Raw genomic sequence first — 23,463 nt, 5'->3', positions numbered from 1 at the left:
CTCCAGTCACACTTCTCAACTCCATCCACATTCTCAGTCATCAACCAATCATTTCACTCACTCATCCCTCTTTCACTCCCACTCTTCATCTGTATCACACCAAGCATTTAAAGAAACACACACACACTTACAATTGTTACACTCTATGTTAGCAAACCTACTGAAATTAGCAAAGCTCCATCGATAGGTTGCATATAAATGCCACAGAAGACAAAAAACGCAAACACATGTGCAAAATTTAAGAAAAGTGTAGCCTGCAAAGCTGTTTAGACCCCCCACCCCTGCAATCATCCAACCCTGGTTAAACAACCCTGGTTAGGTTAGACATTCAAAAGCATCCTGTGGGCTCCAGTACGCCTCCCCTGCGATGCAGAGAGGAGTGCTGGGGTACTACTTGACTTCCTCCTCCTCAAGTTTTGCAGTGACCAATAATTAAATATTACACCTGCACTTGTGCGGGTCCCCCAGCAACTATAGTTCATTCAAGCCACAGTTTGCAAACCCACTTGTAGCTATAGTTTGAATGAGGTACAGCAGTAACAGTTAGCAAAAAAATCCAGTACTCCCAACACTAATCAAAGGAGAAGACGAGATGGAGGAACGTACATAGCCCTCCTGCTTTCTTGATCACCTAACCATAACTAGGAAGACGAGGCCTGCAGTGGGAAGAAAAAAAATAGGGCTGTCACGCAAGCCTTTTCGATCGAGATTGTGTAAATGCAGATGGTTGATGGAGCCCTTGGATATTCAGGGTGTTTTCACAGTGTAAGCAGAAAACAGCAATTCTCTGGCTGCTTCTCTTGTACACCAAGCCATATAATGAGAAACACATCACGAAACAAGACCTGTACAATTTCTGAACTGCACTGTTTTATTTTTGCTGCTTGAAACCTAAGTGACAGTATGCCACCATAATTACGGGGTTTCTTCTAAACCTTGACTACACTGCAGGTACAGAAATATACGGACACATTTTTGGAGAATTGACATTTTTGCAAAATGCAGCAAACGTTTCGATTTATACATGAGAAAAAAGGGAAGTGTTCAAAAGGGGGTATGCATTTCAAGTTATTGCAGGTTATTATTTGTGTGAGACAGATTTTTTTTTCTGCAGGTAAAATAATGTTTAAATTTAACCAACAGGAACGTGTCAGTGTATTTAAAATTCATGACAAACGAAAACCTTTTCTCCGGTCATTAGTTGCCCCTTGACAGATTATTAGGGTGTTGCATGGTGAGGGCCAGATGTCAAACACAGCATAAATCCCGTGGCATTTTGGTTTTCTTCTGGAGATTAAAGCTGTTTTTTTTTTCTTGGGATAAATGCAGCAGCAAAACACAAACCAGCTGATCAAAAAAGCACTTCTGCCATAAACTCCAAATAATTTCAGGGCACACCAACCGACAGTAGTTTTGCCATTCCCAGTTTTTTTTTTAAGGTATACATCACTGCGCTGTTGTTGCCTTAAGAACGTTTTGTAATAGCCTGTTCTTGGTTTTAAGCCAGTTTGCTGACTACAGCCTGGTTGAGAGAATTTAGTTGGTTGGTCCATTTATCTAAAGCGGTATACCGTGCTCCGCCCCTCTTCTGATGATCCAGCTCAAGGAGTTGATTAACTTGATCGATTCGGCCATGAATAGTGCTAAAAATTAAAAATACAAAACTGTCGTAAGTGTGTGCTATAAAACAAACAATAAAAGGTTTGGTGGGGACTTGATAAGAGGTGGCTTATGTGAGCCCAACTGGATGGTCCCGATCTTCTTACCATGGAAACATCCTGGATTTATTACTTTTATAGGCTGCTTTTCTCACATCATCAAACTCCAGGATTTGTACACAGGGTTCTGAAGAGGGCTCCCCATCCAGAACTGAGCAGACCCAGACCCGCTTCGCTTTTGCCCTCTAACATAATCCAGGAGCACGGGTAGGTTTAATGTGATCCTTTCCCCTCCTTCCTCCCCTCTTATGCATGATCTCTCCCCCCCCTTTTCTGTTTTCAGTGCTAACCATGGTGCTGTGTTACCTCGGCACCAACATGAATGCTAACCTTGTTTGATATCAGACTACACTAGAGTTTTGTAGGCTCCGGTTTGATTGACCATGATTATAGCATTAACTTTGTTGTAGAGCTAATACTGTACTGTGGTTAGCTCTGAAACAGGATGGTGAGGAGGGGATCTATGGAAAAGAGTGCACGATGTCATATGGCTCTCCTGACTGATCAACAATGTTTAGGACATTGAGAATGTTACGACAGCACCAGGCCACAGCTGACACAGAGGAAGCACAGGCAATTCAAGCCATCACTAATGAGCTTGCTTGGCCTCAGAACTGAACTGGCAAAGGCCTGAGTTTGGATGAGAAGTCAACTGCTGACAGTCTAAAACGAACAAAGGAGAAATTGCACCAATGTAGTTGCAATATACGTTGCAGAGAAAAGGGCTCTTATTAAAGAGAGATACATGGTGCTTTATTAAAGAGAGGTACATGGTGCTACCATTTCCCACACCACCACCGTACCATGAATTAACTTCTAAGGAGAATAGTCTCTAAGAGCACTGGAAGTTTTAAAGGTCCTGCTTCGTAGCTAAGATTTTTAAAAACAATGCTTGGTTTAGTTTTATTTAGTTTAGTAAGTAAAGTATTTAGTTTAGTAAGGTTTATTTAGTTTCGTGAGTAAAAAGTTGAACTGAAATTTGGTATTGCGGACAAATAGGAAGTTAACAGCAGACCAACAAAGTTTGAAGCCTGGGGAAGGAAAGTCCAAAGGCAACTCCCCCAAAGCAGAAAAAAAACATTAAATAATTTAACAACTGGGTATCATTTAATGGTAAGCCGAGGCCTATCATCTCTGGCTAACATTCTCTCCCCACTGCATGGAAGGTTCAGTCCCAGAGGAGCTTTAAGTTTTTGGTGACGCTCGGTAGTTACTAGATAGAGTGATTTTGGAGCTATGCTTTTTGAACCAGAGCTGAAGAGTTCACTAGTATTTAGTAAATATTTTAATTTTGGAATCAAATTGCTGTAAGCTGTAAGATTTCCTTCTTCATCTGGACTGGGTGGGAGGTCTCCTACCTTTCTGCTATGAAATAAAGGTAGAGGTAGTCCCCTATGCAACCACCGAGTCATTACTGACCCATGGGGGGACGTCGCACCACGATGTTTTCTTGGCAGGCTTTTTACGGGGTGGTTTGCCATTGCCTTCCCCAGTCATAGAATCATAGAGTTGAAAGGGGCCATACAGACCATCTAGTCCAACCCCCTGCCCAGTTCAGGATCAGCCTAAAGCATCTACACTTTACCCCCAGAAAACTGGGTACTCATTTTACCGACCTCGGAAGGATGGAAGGCTGAGTCAACCTGAAGCCGGCTACCTGAACCCAGCTTCCGCCGAGATTGGACTCAGGTCGTGAGCAGGGCTTGGGCTGCAGTACTGCAGCTTACCTCTCTGCGCCACGGGGCCCTATGCTATGCTATGAAATATTAAATACTAAAAGGCAAACATATGCATCCAAGCCAAAGAAAGTTAGTTTCTGAGCTCAGCATTATCTCAATCATACAATTATGACTTATTTGGCATCAAGCTGCATGACAACTGCAGAATCAAACAGCATTTTCATACATACATTGTTTACTTCTCCCATGCTATAAACAAATCCCTTAAAATATCCAGTGCTCGCCGAGAGAAAGTAACAAATACTTACTTATCCAGTATACACTGCACCAGTAAACTTTCCACATCAGCTACATCTATGTTTAACTCCTAAGGAAGGAAAAAGAGAAAGTAAGTGTCCAGGCACTTTGTTTGTTTTCCTATATAAAGGTGATCAACACACAGCATCTAATACCAATATCAATGTTGTGATAGGGAAAGGAAGGACAAGAACGAAGGATTAATCCCTGAAGATCTCTATAGGGAGCCACTTCAATTCAATACTCCAAAAAGGAGCATTTTCAAAAAGAGCTTGTGGTTGACAATGCATTTACAGCCCAATCCTAGGAGTTGTGGGCTCACAGAAGGTGCAGTGACAATGTACATCTTACACTGGGCTATGTTCCAATAAAGGAAAAGGTGGGAATGTTTTAAATACAGTAGAGATGGTTAAGCTCTATTCTGACTTTGAGCTACTGGAGCTAAAACTGCTGCGGAGAGAGAATCTATAAAGCAAGGTTGTATGTACTGCAGTGCTACAAAAGAAGTTCTGCATAAAACCAATCCAAAATCAGTGTCAAAACAAGCAGAATTCTGCAATGAGATTAAATTATGCAAGGTGAACATGTTCTGTATCATTTCTTATTTTTAATAATTCATTTTTGTTTTGAGTATCATTTTGAGGGGCAAGGAGTAACAAGAGTCACTGAAACCTTGCCTGCAACAACTGAAAATCTATTTCAGCCACCTTCTGAGATTCCAGAATACGTTGCCTACAGATTCCGAAGTCTATCTCATTCCAAGGCCACAGATTTTCATGCACAGTTTAAATATATGTTTGCAGCCACAAGTTTTGAAAAACTGCTTTTTATTAGGAAGCTGCATTATGGAACCAATACCCCAGTCCGACCTTTTCTTATGCGTCTGCATTATTGCAACATACATACAGCTCTGTCTGCAACAGATCCATAGACGGCCTAGGTTCTTCGGTCCCTAAAAATAATATCTAAGTACAGGCTTTTGGCAAGTGGTGTGAAACTAAATCCAATGGAGGCGGTATCACAAGTACCTTAGAAATAAAGGGAATATGTATTCTTGTGTAAGGCTTAATTAATTTTATAAGCACTTGTGTTCGGATGTTTCGCAAAAGTTCTGGAAGGAAACAAAAGCAAGAAGTCATTATATGAACAGCCATTAAATCTGAAATAAGCCAAATGCTTAGTTGGAAGTTTAAGCGCACTATATTCCTATACATGCATTAAGAGCTTGGATAATGCAACTGGTTGTGCCCCTCCCCCACCAGCTCTTGTAGTAGATAAAATAAGTTGAAAATTTGATGTAGTCCACTGCAGAGATAAACTTTCAAGGAAAGGACACAATTTCTGGAGCCTCAAGGGTCCTTTAAACAAAAATACCAAGGTCACAGCTAAGAAGGATTCAAAGAACCAAGCAAGGAGGTCATGGGACTAATTTAGCAGAGTTTCTTATGTGACCTGACTGCACAGCAAATGTAATCGTAAATGGGAGAACCAGCACTTTTTGGGCTGCCCCTGAGACTTTGTGAACACAGGGAAGTTACCTTTCATCTTCTCCACCCCCCCACCCCGAAACTTGTTTTCCTGCATTTTGTGAGCCACGCCTGAATGGTTCCTTGTCCACCCCTCCTGTTCTTGAAGTGTCAGGCAGAGCCTCTCTTCCATTCCAATGGCAGCATTCTGGATCATGGAAATGCAGGCGAGTTGCCCTGGCATTTGGGCAAACTGCTTAGACCGCTGATGCTGCCCCACAGTCATCCTGCCAACTGGCCCAACAAGCCTCAACCCACTGAACCCGGAGGCTGATAACTGGGAACGCACTCTCTTCCTGTACTGCCTTCCGGCAGCTCAACTGTACTCCTCCCCATTCTTCCATCCAGCTACAAAGCAAGTCATCCAGTCATGGTTCCAGCTCCAGCCCCTGCTGCACATTTAAAAAAAAAGATCCAACCCCCCTTTTAGTACCAACGCAGGGCATCAATTTATTTATTTACTTCATTTATACCCCACCTCTCCCCCCAATGGGGACCCAAAGCAGCGCACATCATTCTCTCCTCCTCCCTTTTATCCACACAACCACCCTGTGAGGTAGGTTAGGCTGAGAGGCTATGACTGGCCAAAGGACATCCAGTGAGCTTCCACGGCAGAGTGGGGATTCAAACCTGCTTCTCCCAGATCCTAGTCCAACACACTAACCACTGCACCACACTGGCTTTCATTATCCTCATTTTTTTAAAAAAAGAGGATGTGATGGTGAGGTGGGCTCAGGATGAGAGACGCGAAGGTCACAAAAACTCCAGAACTGTACCTTCGATGTGCTCCCTTATGAAGGGATCGTCCATGATGTTACTGTGATTCGTCTTCAGAATCTTCTCGAATTCGGTGATATCGTTATTCTGGTAGGCACTTCAAGACAGAGAGCTCCAAATTACAATTTTGTCAATCGGGAAATAAAGCTGACACCACCATTTGGTTTCTGGGACTCAAAGATAAGTGGATTTAATATTCACAGTAAGCCCTTTCTCCCTTATTCTCTTAGAGCAAAAGAAATTTAACCTTTTTTTTAAAAAAAAAAAATGAAACTGCTGCTGCAGTCCAAAGAGGTCCTTCATGCATGATCAAGGGCTTGTGGCTGCTTGGGCAGATGGGACTACACTGCAGCCGTAGAACAGGAGATCTGTCTACCAGATCACCAACTACTTCTGAAATTTTAATTTTTTAGATTTTACTTCATTTATAGTCTGATCCTAGTCTGACACTTTAGCTACTACACAAGATGGCTCTCAAGTTTTGAAAGTTGCTTCTTTTAAAAGCAGGTTTGCCAGGCAACGTGGAACGATTATTGTTCAAAAAACGCAGCCCCAAAATTCCCTTAAGGCATAGAACAATCCACAGTTCTCTGGACACTGGATGGTTTAGTGACTTGCAAGAATTTTGATATTCGCAACCGTATTTCTCTGCATGGAGACAGAATGCGTGCAGGGGTGCATGCATATGCCTGTGTACACAAGGAAGCATCCAAAACAAAGTCAGATGCTCGGTACACTGGAAGAACCATTTTCAGAGGGTTACACATTTGTGAGAACAACAATGTAACATTAAACTAATTGAAAAATGCATGCTTCTTCTAAAAGTATAGATTCTGAAGTTATAGATCTTTCAATGACAGATTCTTGGTATCACTCACAAAGAACACACACCTTATGTCCAAACAGCTATTCAAGTATCTGGACTGCCATTAAGAGTAACAACGTTTTAAAAATTGAGTCTGTCTACAAATCACTATAACTGAGGTACAACCTTGTTTCTCGCTTTGCCCTTTAGGGAAAATACACTCTTACCTTACTAAATTTGTCATTGCTAGAATCTCTGGATCATTTTTGTATGGTTTTGCCTAAACAGGACAGAAAACTACAATAAGCACATTCAGATACCAACTAAACCATTTAAACTAGAACATAGAAAATTAGAGCTGGAAGGGACCCCAAGGTTTAACTAGCCCAGCCCTGCCCTCCTGCCCAACACAGGAAATTCACAGCTATCCCCCCACCTCCCTCAGTGACCCCTGCTCAATGCCCAGAGGAAGTCAAAAAACCCTCCAGGATTCCTCGCCAATATGGCTTGGAAAAAAATTCCTCCCTGACGCCGAATTTTCTTTAATAATACAGCAAGAAAAGCAACCACAATTACCTCCTGAGAGTCAAATGGATTTATTCCAGACTTCATTAGCATGTTGGCTAAGACCAAATATTTTAAGCAAGTAGTTCTTCTAGGACTCCCTGATTCATCATAGTTCTTGAATGCTTCAAAGAAATCGGTGTGTGCCTTTTCAAATTCACCTTCTCTTAGGTGCATTTTACCACCACATTCTGGAAGAAAAACAAGCAGAGGCAAATGCTATTGTTTTGCTATTTCTACCACAGAGTAAAATGATCTATTTACCATGCTAGACTCCTAGAAGTCATCTTTTATTTGCTAAAAATGTCAACAAAGACCAAACACTGACAGTGCAATCCTGAACAGAGTTACACCCTTCTTAAGTCGATCGACTCAGATGGACTTAGAAAGGTATATAATAATAATATGTTTATTGCTTTTCCGGCCGAAGCCATAAGCCATACAAACACCAACAAAATATGAACTGTACACTTGAACATACCCAATTCACATAGACATAACTCGTCATTATCACTTTAAACTATCTAAACTCATGAAAATCTTGTTTCTTTATCACCGTGGCTAAAAAGGAAGCCACTATAGCAGAGGATTGATTGTCAGGAAAGTTATCAGACAATAACACTGAGATTGCCCAAGGAAGGAAGGGAAGCTTTTCTTTTAACATAATAGGAATAATAAATCTCTCTCTTTCCTTACTTCACTTAGGGCAAAAAACTATTATATGATCCAAGGTCTCTAACTTTCCTTGTCCACAGTCACAAACTCGTTCAGAATAAGGGACTCCAGAGAAACGACCAGAAAGCACTTTAGAGGGGAAGGAGTTAAGTCTAGCCAATGTGAAGGCTCTGCATTGAGCTGGAATCTTTAAAGAATAGCAATAAGATGGAATAGCCTGTAGGGGTGAAAGTCCCAGGGATAAGCCTGAACATGTACGTCTGGCTCTCTGGAGAGTACTGCTGTAATCGAGATCCTTTAGTTTTAATTTTATAACTCTTAGAGAAAGGTATATATAAACTCTGCTTAGGATTGCACTGTCAATAAGAGAACTTTGAGCTTCCTAAATAAGGTAGCATCATTTCTGTTTTCCAAAATGTTAATTTTATTGTACCCAACTCATTTTTTTAAAATAATCATCACTGCTGCCCCAGGCAACTATTTGATTGCTACAGTGGAATAGAGTCACTATAAATTCACTATAAATGTTCAGATGAAATTATGCCAAATGATAAACATGTTGGTGATGGGGTTGTTATGGCAAGAGACTATAAAACCCATGCAATCCTGAAGTATTTAACAAATTCTTTAATTGCAGCGCACTAATAACCAGTTTAACAGAGCTGCTAAGAAAAGTAGTGCAACCGCTCGCTTAAAGCAGAACCAACTAATACCCTTCTTGCCCGTCCCCCCGCCACACAATAAGTGAATCATACAAATTCCATAGATCCAGAAGAGTTAGCCGTGTTAGTCTGTAGTAGCAAAATAGAAAAGAGTCCAGTAGCACCTTTAAGACTAACCAACTTTACTGTAGCATACGCTTTCGAGAACCACAGTTCTCTTTGTCAGATGCAGCTGACGAAGAGAACTGTGGTTCTTGAAAGCTTATGCTACAGTAAAGTTGGTTAGTCTTAAAGGTGCTACTGGACTCTTTTCTATACAAATTCCAATGAGCCACAAGAACGAACAATGCACCTCCATACTTAAAAAAAAATTTTCACTAAAGCAAACCAGTGTGACAGCTGTCACCATGGGCTAAGTGAACGAGCTAACACAACCACTAACACGCCACTTGCAGGGGTCAGATCTGGACATTTTAATACCACTTGCCTCTGATGACCCCCATTATTAACGGATGAGGGATAGCAGACTTGATGTGCAACGATTGTTCATACAGTGCTTTAAGTTTTTTGTTATTTTTCTGTGCTGTATACATTTGAATTTCCAAAGCATATATTTCCAATAGCTGGGTGCCTTTTTTAAGGTCATCTTCTCCATCGTCGGTCTATAGAAAGGGAGAAACAGGCACAATGTAAAATCTCGGGAAGTGGGAATTACATTCTTCTCTCTATGTTCTCCCAGGATGAATATGCGCTGCTAATGAACAATGTTTTCGGTGGGCAGACATGTTGGTTTGCAGTAGAACAGCAGGATTTGAGTCCACTGTGTCTGAAGAAAGGAGCTCTGACACACGAAAGCTTATGCTTTGAAAATCTTGGTCTCTAAGGTGCCACCAGACTCAAATCCTAGTGAACCAAAAAATCTTGAACCATCGAAAGTATTTTGCATCCATTGCAAGCCATGAGTCAGGGTTGGCCCAAGATGTTTTGATACTTCAGACACAATTTGGGGAGGAAAAAAAACAAATATTAATCATGGCCTACCGCACTAGTTCAGCGCAGATGCACAAGATGAAATTTAAGTGACTACATTTAGTCTACCACTGTTCGGCCAAACAGTATAACTAATTTCTACTACAAAGAGCATACCTTGCGTTCAATTTTAAAAAAATTAACCATACTAAGATTCACTATGATATTTGTTTTTAAAATGTTTAACAGCAGTCGATCCAGAGCATATTAAGAACCTTTACAGGTCATAACACTCACCACTGATCAGCCCAGAAACAACAAAAGCAACTAGTTCAGAGGAACAACCTATCAAGAGTTTGGCATCAGTGCAAGTTTGCGCTGGATTCGGTGTCTGGACAGTCTTCAAGCACGACCCACAGGCAGACTACATCTCAAAAACATCCTTGGCACAGCACAACTATAGGAGACTTCTTTGAGAGGCTGTGGCAGCTTGGCAGGCAGATGGCCCCATATTCAATTTTTGGCATCTCCAGTTAAAAGAGATTCGATAGTAGGTGATGTAGAAGACCTCTACCCTGGGGAGCTATTGCCAGTCAGAGTAAACAATACTGACCTTGGTGGGCTAATGGTCTGGATTAAGGCAGCTTCATGAGCATTCATATATGACCCTAAAGACACCAAAGTCTTCAAGAGATGACTCTGCTAAGTTCCTTCTTTGCACCCTCCAGAGGTAGGGTGTTGTAAGCAGCAATACTGCCGTACCTGCCAAGTTCTCGTCACTGAATACTGAAACCTTTGCTTCATGGGGAAATCAATTTGAATAATAGTTCCTCAGGTGGCTATCTGGATATCTTGCTAGGTATCAAAATTGTCTTTGATCACCATGAATATGGTGACTAACAGAAGTTAACATACGAAGGTTGAATGAGCGTGCCAAGGCATGGATTCTGACTGCCTCTGCCGAAATGGGGTCATCAGACATCGCGAGCAGCAGCACTAACTGTGTGTCCTGAAAATGCCGTGTGAGGCTGCACAAGTCTGATGAAATTTCTGAACAAGTAAAAAAAACAAGTTTAGTAACGGAAAGGCCCCGTACCTGACACGACTGATGGAGCTGCCGTAAGATTTTCTGTAACTTCCCATACTCTTCTCGTTCTAAATACAATTTGCCAAGCTGAAAAGAACAGGGTTATTTTTAAATATGTTAGGATTTCAAAACTCATGTTTAGCAAAAATTACTGAACCCATATTAGCCCATATTACCTTTGTGTTTGTCTTAAACCACAACCTATCATTCTTAGCATCTTTCAAAGCTTCAAGCGTTGTCTCATAAAATTCCTGAAGCAAATCCATCTGACATAAAAAATCAGAATTCTATAATTGTAAACAGCAAATTTGTGCCTGTTAATATAGTCAACATGAACATACTCAACAGTGCAAAGTTTGAACTTAATACTTTAGATGAAGAAAATCAGCAAGGACTAGCTTATACATTATGGCATATGCATTAAGTTGCACATTATTCTCGACATACAAAAACACGTTAGCAAATAATAATCCAAGACCAATTTGATTTAGATTTCATACCCCCTTTCTCAGCTATAGTAGGGATTCTGTTTTAGAACAAGCCCTAGATATTTCTCTCTTGGGAATTATCCTGTACTCTCTCCATGCATGGTCTCTCAAACATGAAGAGTCCCAGCCATCCTCCAGTGACAATGAAGCTGTTGCATCTTCTCCCCTCCCTCTGCCCTGCATCAATTTGATTCCACTGTTCAAGAAAGATCCCAAACAGTTGCTGTATATGAGATTATACATCAGGCCTAGAAACAAACCAAGGGAGACACTACTACTTTGCTTCCTCTCGAAGTCTAGGACTGGGTGGGAGATCTACGGTAGCTGTTCAAGATGCCCAGATTACATTTGAACTGGAACAGCAGAAATAGTGATCTTAAAAGTCTTTGGGCTTCTGTGGTGGCTCTTGTTGCCACACCTGTCCTCAATCGTTTCTGCCTGCCCTTAATGAGTTTGCTGGGGACCAGTGGATTTGACTCTTAAAAAACTGTCCTGTCAAACAGTCGTCAGTGGCCATATTCAAGAACTTGGACAAATCCACTTTTTAGAGGCAATCCCAATTTTAGAATCTGGTAAACATAGATGTCAATTGTTCTTAATCTTTAAAAAGTAACATTTCAACAGTACAGTTTTTAAAATATTACTAGATCATCAATCACCAGAGCAAAAACCAAGGAAGGCAACTTGCAAAGGAAGTCAATAGTACTAAAGCTACCCCAACACATTCCTTTCCCATCTTGTTATTATATTAAATACACCATTATTGCCCACAATCCTGCAAGTTAAAATGACTTTTAAAGAGCTTACAAATTTCACATTTAACAGCTAACCTACAAAGATTTCAAAGAGTCTTAAGGCCCAGTCCAAGGACTTACTGACACCACAAAACAGTCTAGCGGATGATACACTGAATGACTAACCAGGAAAGAGATCCTGGCGACTGCGATGGATTGCTCAAATGTAAATGCCTGCCCAGTCAGTATGTGGCAGTGGTGGAAAGGGCAAATTATGTGCTAAGCATATGTGCTACGGATCAACAGGACTGAAAATAAAACAGCTGCACTGATCTATATTGTGGCCAAATTTAGAATACTGTATAGAGTTCTGGTTGCCCCATCTCAAAAACAAACATTATAGAAGTGGAAAAGGTCCAAAAAAGGGCAACGGGTGTGGAAAGCGTAAGTATTCGGGGCTTTTCAGTTCAGGAAAGAAGATCATAAAAATTATGCATAGCGTGGAGAAAGTGGAAAGAATTTTCCTTCCTTCTCCCAAAATACATCCACTCAGGAACATCTGATGGGCAGTAAATTCAGGCCTTACAAAAGGAACACGTTTCTTCGTACAATTCATAGTTAATTCATGGAGCTCACTGCCCATAGTAATGGTTGCCGGCTTAGATGTCTTGCAAAAAGGGGATTAGGCAAATATATGAAGAATAATTCCATCAGTGGCCACAATAGCTGCATGGCAACAATATATCTTCGAATGCCAGCTGGTGGGAAGGAACACGAGGGCGGGGGCTTTAGGCTGGGGGCCTTCTGGTTGGCCATTGTGGGGAAACAGCACGCTGGATCAACTGGACCATTGGTTTAATCCTTGTGGGATGAAATGCGCCACTAGGCAAACACAATGTCACAGAATTGGATACCAGCATTTTAGATAATTTCATAGTGCTACAAATGACCAGAATCACTGAATAGTCATATACTGACCGCTGACATCAAAGCAAAGAATCTGGTTTCATCCTGCCTACCACACTTCAATTAAAAACCTAAAATCACAAAACTCGTTCTAAAAAGCGTGTGTGTGTACTATGTATTTACTATAGTAAACTTTAAACAGGAGTGCCGATACTTTGTAGAGCATCATCAACAGTCCAATAACAGCTGAAAAAATTATTTAAAATTCTCAGATTCTCTTCCTCACCCTGAGGCACAGTTCAGAACAGATACAGCATTGTAAGCATAATACAGTCTACTGGGCGTTCTGAGAAATGCCAGACCACATTATAATCCGCAGCCTTCCTACAGCAGGCTGCATCCACACCTCTTTTGCTATTGTACTAGTATGGTACTATAGCAATAATTTGCAACTGGTTTTGCCTGTGAGGACAAGCTATCCTGAAACAATAGCACAATATCCAATGATGTCTGGAAGCACCTCCACATGTGAAACCCCAACCACTGAAAATTTCAACGTATTAGGCCTATTTCATGAAGACTGAACAGCAAGTTTTCCCTTCTGCATTTGCAGTTCTAGATCGTAACTCCAGCTGTACTCTCCTGGTTTGCATGCTTAGGAAACGAACTCTATGAAGCTGGTTGCTTTCCAAAACAGCCTGATCAATGGAAGATTATTTCCTGAATGCCAGAGGATAACAATACAATTTTCATCAAAGATACATGGCTACTTTTCCAAAACATACATAAAAGTGTTATTTGACTGTTATATCTGAATATAAGCCACCTTGGCACACACCCCTTTTGGGGGAGTGGGCAGAAACACTTTAAAAGAAGGATAATCTAACCTGCTTGGAAGTAGAGATATAATCAAGAATAGAATTGATGGACTTTTCAGAATAATTCCTTGTAACTGCACTCCGTATGTAGGTCAATAGTTGTTTATATCTGTTCATCATTTCAGGAAAGTTAGTCTGTCAGGGAGGAAAATAACAAGCATTTATAATTATTAACCATTTCAAACTAGAAGTTGAATCTAATCAATAACATTCAAAAACAATAACTCAAATGGTAATAGTTTTGCCGCAGTTTGATATTTTTAAAAACTGCTTTACTAAATTAACATTATTCATATTATGCTAAATTTACGCTGGCTTTCTTTGGAGAATAGGAAAAGTTTATAGGAGGACATGACTTCACAGCAAAGAGTTTCTGCTGCTGTAGAGATTGGTGGTACAATTTGCACTGTTCCTCATAGTACTTACAGAGTTGTATGTACATGTAGTACATCAACATGTATATGGCATGTAGTATTTTCCAGATAGCATTTTAAAGGCTGATTTTGCTGACACGCATTAACCGGATTTTAATTCATATCCTCTTGGGTGATTTCAGAAATAAAGACTTCGGAACGAGATGCCAAACTGGACTTTCAGCTATAAAGCTACATTTTCCCATGCCATGAGGATCTAGGCTTAGCAGTTATAAGAAATGGTGCCACCACAGCTTAAAGCTATAGACAGCATCATCTTTTTTTAAATGCATGAGACCTTCTGTAAGAACAACAGTGGTTTTTGAAAACCTCTCATATGCACTGAAGCAGGTGCTCTTGCTTCATCTCTGGACTCTTGAATAAATCCTTGTAACAGTCATGATTTACAAGGCAATTTACAAGGCACTCTAAACTCCACTGATTTCAACAGGCTCAGATTTGGATAACTGTGCACAGAACTGTAACATTAGACAGCATTAGAGATACAAAATGTGCTTGGGGTAAATATCAGTGAACAGAAAAGAGCAGAAATATTTTGACAACTGAGGCTCAGTCCCATTTGACGTCCTGTAGGAAAAAATTGGCAAGGATTAAAGAGAGTAAGTAAGAAACTTACCAGTTTGAAATTTATTTTTATCATTTGTTTCAAAGCTTTGAATCCCCACTCTCCCTTTTCACCCTCGAGCTCCAAAACCTAGAATCAGAGAAGGCGAGAGAATTGCTTTTTTGCATTTTGACGTGTCTAAAAAGCTACGCTAATTTTTCAACTTAGTCATCACGGGTCAGTTTGTTTTTGGCTTTCCTGAATATTGTTTTTGATATTTATTTATACATGCAAGACTGACTCACACATTGTATCGTTTTGTTTAAAAAGTCACTATAATGTGACTCAAAGCATCCGTGCTGATCCGTAGGAAGCACAGCTGTTTCTATACAAATTCTTCCTTTCAGGGAGTGGACACGCATGTACCTGGTGTTTGAACTATTTAAAAAAAAACTGCGCCAAAAATTCTTTGACATGGTTAAAAAGCTATGCTAGATCCTGTTAAATATCATACCATGATAGCCTGAAAATGGATTTGTGAAGCTTTTGTTCCAAGAGTTGTTGTAGATGATCTACCTTGGTAGTCTGTTGATGGTCAAAAACTCAAGATATATCCCCGTGTGTGAAACTCTTTCCCTCCACAAAATGTATTACGCACATAAAATAAGCAGATGTTTCTAGAAATGTTGATGTGATTAATATTTGGCAGGGATGATAATGAAATACCATACGACTTATCTGAACCAACTAAACACAGCAATACCTCTGAAACTTTTCACAAAGAAGAGAAAAAACAAAAATCAAGTAATTAATTGACCGGAGGGAATATTCTTAGGTGTTAGGTGTTAGGTGCCAACCTAACACTTCCCAATCTCTTAACTAACTAGCGGAGGGAAAATATGTCAAGTATTATGCTCTCTCACATGTTCCTTTTTCTATACCAGCCTCCTCAATATTCCATGGCATTTCCTCTACCCTTCAGTTTTGGAGTTAACAATGGTTAGCATCAGGGCTTTTTTTCAGCTGGAACGCGGTGGAATGGAGTTCCGGCACCTCTTGAAAATGGTCACATGGCAGTGGCCCCGCCCCCTGATCTCCAGACAGAGGGAAGTTTAGATTGCCCTCCACACCTTGGCGCAGAGGGCAATCTAAACTCCCCTCTGTCTGGAGATCAGGGGGCGGGGCCACCAGCCCATGTGACCATTTTTGCCGAGGGTGATTTAAACTTTAAAAAACTCCTCCCTTGTTCCAGCTGACCCAAAGTGACGTCATTGTGCAGTCCTGAGTTCCACCACTGAGTTCCACCACCTCTTTCCCCAGAAGAAAAGCCCTGGTTAGCATTATATATTCACTGAAGTTTGTGCTAAGAATAGTTAGCTCTACCCACAGTTCAGAAACCTATTTCTGATGATAATTAAGAAGTGTGGTGTGGCATTAACAATGGCCCTGAAATAATGCTGTCAGCTCTGAAATGAAAATGGGATGGTGAAAATTCCCCAACTGGGGTTAGCCAATCAGCAAGAACCCAATAAAACCAGAAAACTTTTAATGCAATACATCCATCAAGAAAAGGAAAAGTTTAGAACCTTCTGAAAACTGCTCAGTGCTGCTTTGGGGTCATCCTCCTTTAGTGCTTTAGAGTTGTAGTACTGATTCTCCAAATCTACATTTGGTTCGGAGTTACTGTCCTCGGAATATTCCTGTATTTTATGATGGGTGGAAAAACGCATGTCAGATTGAAGTAAAGCAGTTTGTTGACAAGAGCGAAATAAAACACTGGGCAAAAAGACACCAAGCTTAAAACAGACCAAAATTAATTTCACATTTACATCGTTTCCTGCCCCCCATCTCTCAAACAGATTAAACCCCCGAACATAACAACACTGAGACGCAAGGGCGACAGCCTGTTGATGCACAGGAGATCCAAACCACAAGGAGGAAAAAAAACCCTCCTACTGTTTACTTTTTGTTGTTGTTGTTGTTTTAAAAATGCTACATGATCTTTGCTGTCGATACACAACACCACCACTTACCAGCCTCGCTGATACTCATTTTGCTTACGGCTTGAAAAACAGTTAAGCAATAAATTCCACAGAGAGGGAGAGAGAGAGAGACTGTGTTTAGTTTCTTCAGACCAGTGACTGTGTGCACTGCAAGTTACTAGGGCATGCTGAAAGCATAAACAGGTGCAGTGGTGCCATGTTTACAGCTTTGCTTGATTACTGGGGCTCATCCTTTTTATTACCATCTCATTTTAGAAACCCTGTTTCTGTTCACAAGAGTCTCTCTTAAAGAGGTTATTATCGCCAAGTTAAGGGCTCATAAAGATAGGGCCTAATTGATGCGTAAGAATTCATTCCAGTTCTCATATCTGCACACACACAAACACACAATGGTAACATTTCTCACTAAGACTCAAAGAGGATAACACATTAACTGATATATTGCTATGTTACTGGTGGAAAAAGGGATGAGCGTGGATCCCCCCCTCAAATTTACTCTTGCCCAATTGCCTCCTAAAGAGAAAAAACCAAAAAATTCTGAAAGAACAGTGGCCTATCACTTTCCCCTGATTATAGTCCACAACACAGAACACTAGCTTCATTTTATCCTTAACACTGCTTAGTTTACTGAAGAGGTGAAGGCCCACTGGAAACACAATTCTACTGATCTGTTCATCATCAATGACAAACTTGGAGTGGGCTGCAAACACCGCTCCCTTCCCATCTATTACTTCTCCCCCTTTCCCTTCTCAATGTTGCTCATGGTTGAACATTGCATCTCAGCCACTGCCAACCCTGATTAACGTTACTCAAGGTCTGGAGATCCTAATCAACTATGGTCAAGAGACTGGCAGCATCACAGCTGCACAGAGATGAAGAGGCATCTTTATGAAGCTCTAGAGAATTGATTCGCTTACAGGCACTGAGAGATTTGCAATAAGAAATGCAGTAAGAAAAGCATTGCTATTTTACATTAGAGACAAAGCCCTCAGAAGACAGAAATCACAGAATTGGGTTCAAATGGGCTTAACGGCACCCCTAGTAACTTTTACAGAGTCATCGCTCTATACCATTCTTCACTGTACAAGGGACTCTAGCTGTTTCTTAGATAAATTTATTACCTATAGTCAGTCCCTGGTATTCTGTCTCACACCACCATGACCAAGAGGCAGGATGTAACAACTTAAATAATGGTAAAGGGTTATGGGAAAGCATGATTCTCAGTGGCTGAAAAGTACCAGGGCAGGGAGCCATTTTAACCCTTCTCCCTGGCCAATCCCAGTGGTGTTTCCAAACTGACCCTTACTCATTAGATTGGTGTCTTGCTGGTTATTAATATAAATTAATAATATATTAATATAAAGTCATCTGTGCCCATGATACATTGCAAAGGTACATAAAAGACAAGCCCATCTTCCAAGTGGCTTACAGTATAAATTCTGTTTGAGAGTGTAGACATCAATGCAAAAGATAGTTGAATGTGAGCAGGCACACATACTTCTTCCTTCACTTGGGTTGGGGATGAAAACTCAGAAGATGTCAGAATCATTGTAGAAACAGTGAGTTGTGAAGGCATAAGGGTTAATTAAAATTAAGCATAAAAGCTAGCCAGTGCTCACCTTCAGCAATACCAGCTCTTATCTGAGAAAAATATTACACAAAATTGAACCACCATTATTCTTAACCATAAGGTATATAGAGAAGTTTACATTCCTGCTACCCTCTAATTTTTCAACTTAGTCATCACGGGCCAGTTTGTTTTTGGCTTTCCAGTATATTGCTTTTGCTATTTATTTATATATGCAAGACTGACTCACACGTTGTATCGTTTTGTTAAAAAAGTCACTATAATGTGACTCAAAGCATCCTTGCTGATCCGTAGGAAGCACAGCTGTTTCTATACAAAATCTTCCTTTCAGGGAGTGGACACGCATATATACCTGGTGTTTCAACAATTATTTCAAATTCCAACTGCTGTAAAAAGAGCTTTAAAGAAAAACTGCTCCAAAAATCCTTGTGAAAGAACAGCAGCAAGTTTATGTTGGTTCTGATAAGCAGCACTGGTCAACTTAAATATCTTACCAACTTACTCAATCCTGCCTCAACAGAATTTCATTTGAACCCAGTGTAATGCTTAAACAAGTTAGGAAATGACAGATTCTACAAGCAAAACAGCGAATGCTCAGCTTTCTACTGTAACTTGAAGAACCCAAGTAATACACAAATAAAAGCTCGAACAAACTATCAGAACAATAAAACAGACCAGGGGCTTGGATCCTGTCTATTATTATAAGAACATTAGAACTGATTTTTTTTTTTAGTCAGATCATCTGCTTCCAGTATGAGCCAAGCAGATACCTCTGGAAGCTTACAAGCGGGGCATGAAAAAAATGTCTCCTTTTCAAAGTCATGTTGCCTCCGCATAACAATCATGGTGAATAGCTGATGATCCTTCAAAGTATATGAAACTGGGGGTGACAGTGTTGGTGGTGAGCTGGGTCCCTTAAACAGAAGTTTGTATTTTTCAGCCCTCCTGCGCTCAATGGGGGAAATATATATATACTTAAATCATATTAAACCAGTGTTGTTAAGGAAAGGTAAACCCATTTCAACCACAAACATCTTTACAGAAGGGAACTGTACAGCAGAGATACATTTTTAATGTTTTCGCTGTTTGTGAGAATGGACCTATTGCACTTCAGTAAGAATCTAAACAGGAAGCTGCTGATTAGCTTGAATGATCGAGGACAGCGGTACTCACTCTGCAACTTGTGAAGAGCCGCATTTGCAACTACTATCAACCCAAAAGAGCCACAAGATGATTGTGTGCTCAGTGTGCCATCCCACCACACACACACAAAATTATATAAGCTGTAACTATTAATATTAAATATATAACTAAATATATATATAACTATCATGAAGGGTGGTCGCTCCCCACCACCGATGAACCGGTGTGCCCTTTACTTCCCTCGCTGTCTTCTTGAATGCATCCTGGCACGAGGCCCGTGGCTCAGATGAGAGTGAGATGGCCATGTCATGCCAGGGGCAGAGAAAGGAGACAGGGAGGGATGCAAAGGGCAGCCAGGCTTCCCACTGTAGGAGCCTGCTTCTGCGCCAGCCAGCAGCATTTGGGCAACCTGTCTCCCTGCAAGGAGCCCACGCACTCTTTGCTTCCCTCTCCACGTTCTTGCTGTCTCCCCAGCATGAGGTACGGCAGCTCCAGTGAGAGAGTGAGACTGCCAAGGCTCCTACAGCAAGCTGGCTATGGAGAAAGGGGAGTAGAACCACCACCACCCCAATGTGGCCAGTTTGCTTTTTTCTCAGGTGGCTGCCATGGCAGTGGCGGCGGCAGTTTCACTCTCACTTCCCTGTTACTAGCTTGCTCTCCTCCTAGCAGTTGCCTGGTTCCGCCAGGGTTCTTGCCACTGTCACTAATACAGGCTGTTGGCCCAAGAAGGCTCACAGCTTATTGATCCTCCAGTCTGCCCAGCTGCAGCCACTTTTAACCTCAAGCTCCTCAGAAGAGCTGCAGAGAGCATGTCAAAGAGCCACACACGGCTTCTGAGCCACTAAGTACCGCTGATCTAGGACTTTTATCTCAAAACAGCCTCTCTTTTTAACCTGCCAACCTGGAAAGCAATGGATATAGTTCTTCCACCCTGTTGCGGACATGTGTTTGACTGGAACTGCATTGCAATCCTAAACTGGGACACCCTTCTAAACCCCCTGACTTCAATGGATTTAGAACTGCGTAACTCTACTTAGAACTGCACTGCCCATTAAAAAGATGGCATAAAACTATCCAGATTGTGATAGGCCCTGAAGTACAATCCTGTCTCCCCACTAAGCAACAGGGTGTCCCGGCTTGGTACTAGAAATAAAGTTACACGAACACAGAAAGCTACTTTACAGCGAGTCAAGACCACAGTTCCACAACCTCCAGTACACATTTTCCATTTTGCCCTTTCTGAATATATCCAAATTAGAAGACAGTCATAGCTTGGTTCGTTTTATTTACTGTCGAAGTTTTCTTGAATGCAGTCTTTGAACAGATCTTGTTTTACTTTTTTGTGATATTTTGTGAACTTTTGCAAGAATATAAAGGAGCAATGCCCCTGATAAATACCAAGACTTGAGGTAAGCAGAAAAGTTCAACTTTTAGCTAGTCATCATTGCATTTACATGGTGCTCCAGAACTGTGATGATGCATTTTACTGTCACAGGATAACTTCCTCGTAATCCCTAGATTCTGAACTCAAGCTGGACTACATGCTACCAAAATACAGTTATTCAGACTTGACCCTAAAATAAATGCAGTATCCATAGGAGTTTGAAAACAGCCACAACAATATTTTTTAAACATTAGAATGCTGTAAACTTACTAGTGAAAAAAACATTACCAGCTGAAAGAACACAGGGATTTTATTTATACAATAATAACAAAATAAACTGCCTTCTATCGAGTAAGACTGTTGGTCTATCTAGCCCATAATCATTTACTTTCACTGGCAGTAGCTCTCCAAGGTCTTGGGGCAAAGATATTTTCCAGCGCTGCAACCTAAGCACTTTTTAACTAGAGTGGCCAAGGCTGAACCTGGGATCCTGTGAGTGGAAAGCACGTATACTAATCCCAAGTAGCGGGCCCTCCCGAAAACCTACTCAGCACTACACCCTTTAGCAGAGCTTGGATCAGGATATTATACTTTACTCGCAGTAACTTTTTCCAGTGTTCCAATATAAGCTGGTATTTCTGTTCTCTAATCAATAGACAAGTGCTTTAACATAAGCTTGTGCTTATGGTTTCTTTATCAACAGGCTCTAAAAGGCCATTCAAGCTTATTTTAAGAGAGATAGTATCATCTTGTAATGAAATGATCACAGAACAAACATCAGGAAAGGATAGAAATTAAACAGTGCCTGTCTTTGTACACATACGTTGTTAAGGGAAATTAAAGCCTTTTCTTTTTTTGGTAAAACAAGAAGTTTTGTGGTACCTTGAAGACTAACAGATTTCTTGAAACATAAGCATTCATGCGCTAATAAACTTGTTTGTCATTTTGCTGCAACAGACTAAAATCAAGACAACTGAAATCTGAATTTATTTCTTGGCACAATATGATCTTATATGTGTTTACGTGGAAACAAGCCCCATCTAACTCTGGGTTTGCTCTCAAGTAAATGTGTTTAGGAGTCCATCCTACAAAAAAATTCTCCCAAACAGAACATGAACTCCATGATCTAGAAAGACAAACCACAGAGATGTAAAATATTTGATTTAAAAAAAATAACTCATCTACATAGACTGTACATTTATTTATTGCATTTTTATTCCACACTTCTTTCAAGTTCAGGGCAGCATACGTAGTCCTCTCCATATTATCCTCCTAACAGCCCTATGAGGTAGGTTAGGCCGAGAGGGAATGACAGGCGTTAAGTCAACCAGAAAGTTTCACGGCAAGCAGGGATCTGAACCCAGTCCTAATCACTCTCACACTACCGCAGTGGTACAAATGCTACAGTAACTCATTAGGACAACGTATCCTGTCCAAAATTTTTAAAGACTAGTTCTTAAGAGATAAAACATTCTAGAACACACCTTCTGGTTTTTTAAACACGCAAGATGTTTCTATTAAATGAGGACTGCTGCCACACTGGTGGTGGGGTGAGAAGTAGCTTCCTTCCAAATACACAAAAGTGCTTATGAACTAAACATGTTACCCCCCACCCCAAAAAAGCAGCTTCCTTCCAAATCTACAAAGGTGTTTATGAACTGAACACATTACTCACTCCCCCTTTTTGGTTTAAAAATCTTAGAGGAAGTGCACAATCATCTATGTGTGTGCAATGCACAACATACACAACAGAACACATACACTAAAAAAGGGGGATTATTAAAAAACCCCAAATATTAATTTTATAAACTGTTTAGTACATCTTTTTCCATGGGTTGTGTGTGCTTCCTTCTGGTTATGGGTTAAACTCCTCCCTTGTTTCTACCTTGCTCCCTCCCCCATTCCTCACCCAAAGCACAGGAGGCCCAGCACATAGTCGATTAATAATAATAATAACAACAAGGGGCTGATTTCTCCCCCTTTTAAAAAAAGACTTGAAAAAATAATAATAGTAGTCATATCCTCAGCAGCTCCTTACGCCCAATTTCTTACTTATTCTGCAAGGTTGGGGAAGGGACCTATTTGAGTGGGCAGTGAGTGATGGGGAGGGGGTAGAGAAGGGGGTGTCACAGTCAAACCTTTCCCCCTCCCAAGCCTGGCCCCACTTCCCCACCCCACATAACAGGGAGCGTCTTGTCACTTCAGACGACCCACCTCCAAGAGAAGGGTCTGGGGGCGCCACAGAGGAGGAGAAGGGGGACCTCCCCCCGCCCCACAAGCCCTGCCGCCTCTCCCTGGGGGCCACGACCTTCCTTTCTCCCCCTCCCCTCTCTTCCTTACCAGGTCATAGTCCTCCTCATCATCGCACATGAAATCATCCTCCATGTCAGACATCTTGGCCGGAGGACGCGCGGAGGGGGGAGGGGAAAGGGGAAGCGGGGAGGGAGGGGAGGAGAGGCCAGGCGGGAGCCAACCCCCTTCTCCCACAATCCCGCGCGGCGCCTCTTCAATGTGACTCCGCCGCTCTCGTTCCAGCTTGGGCGCGGGGGGGGGGGGGGTTCTTACGTTCGCTTCAGCGCCGCAGCGGGGAGCGGGGGAATAC

The 23,463-nt window shown here is 41.3% G+C and overlaps 1 protein-coding gene across 2 annotated transcripts; it reads right to left on the bottom strand.

Moving 5' to 3' along the window:
- Positions 1-850: 850 nt before the first annotated feature.
- On the bottom strand, positions 851-23,311 carry COPS2 (COP9 signalosome subunit 2). Of its 2 annotated transcripts, none has more exons than XM_055002853.1 (13): positions 23,202-23,311; positions 16,330-16,443; positions 14,816-14,893; positions 13,775-13,900; positions 10,936-11,046; positions 10,769-10,846; positions 9,191-9,365; positions 7,379-7,557; positions 7,030-7,082; positions 5,997-6,094; positions 4,723-4,805; positions 3,706-3,764; positions 851-1,643 (listed from the first exon to the last, which is right to left on the bottom strand). In XM_055002853.1, exons 1-13 carry the CDS (start codon positions 23,253-23,255, stop codon positions 1,499-1,501), a joined length of 1,353 nt encoding a protein of 450 aa, XP_054858828.1. In that variant the 5' UTR covers positions 23,256-23,311; the 3' UTR covers positions 851-1,498. The 2 variants fall into 2 exon arrangements, with proteins under 2 accessions (XP_054858828.1, XP_054858829.1); XM_055002854.1 differs by having other exon boundaries at positions 10,936-11,025.
- Positions 23,312-23,463: the final 152 nt, after the last annotated feature.

Source organism: Eublepharis macularius, chromosome 18, assembly GCF_028583425.1.
Source record: "Eublepharis macularius isolate TG4126 chromosome 18, MPM_Emac_v1.0, whole genome shotgun sequence".
NCBI lineage: Eukaryota > Metazoa > Chordata > Lepidosauria > Squamata > Eublepharidae > Eublepharis > Eublepharis macularius.
Note: the sequence above shows the minus strand (reverse complement) of the source record. Positions and strands in the feature narration are given on the sequence as shown.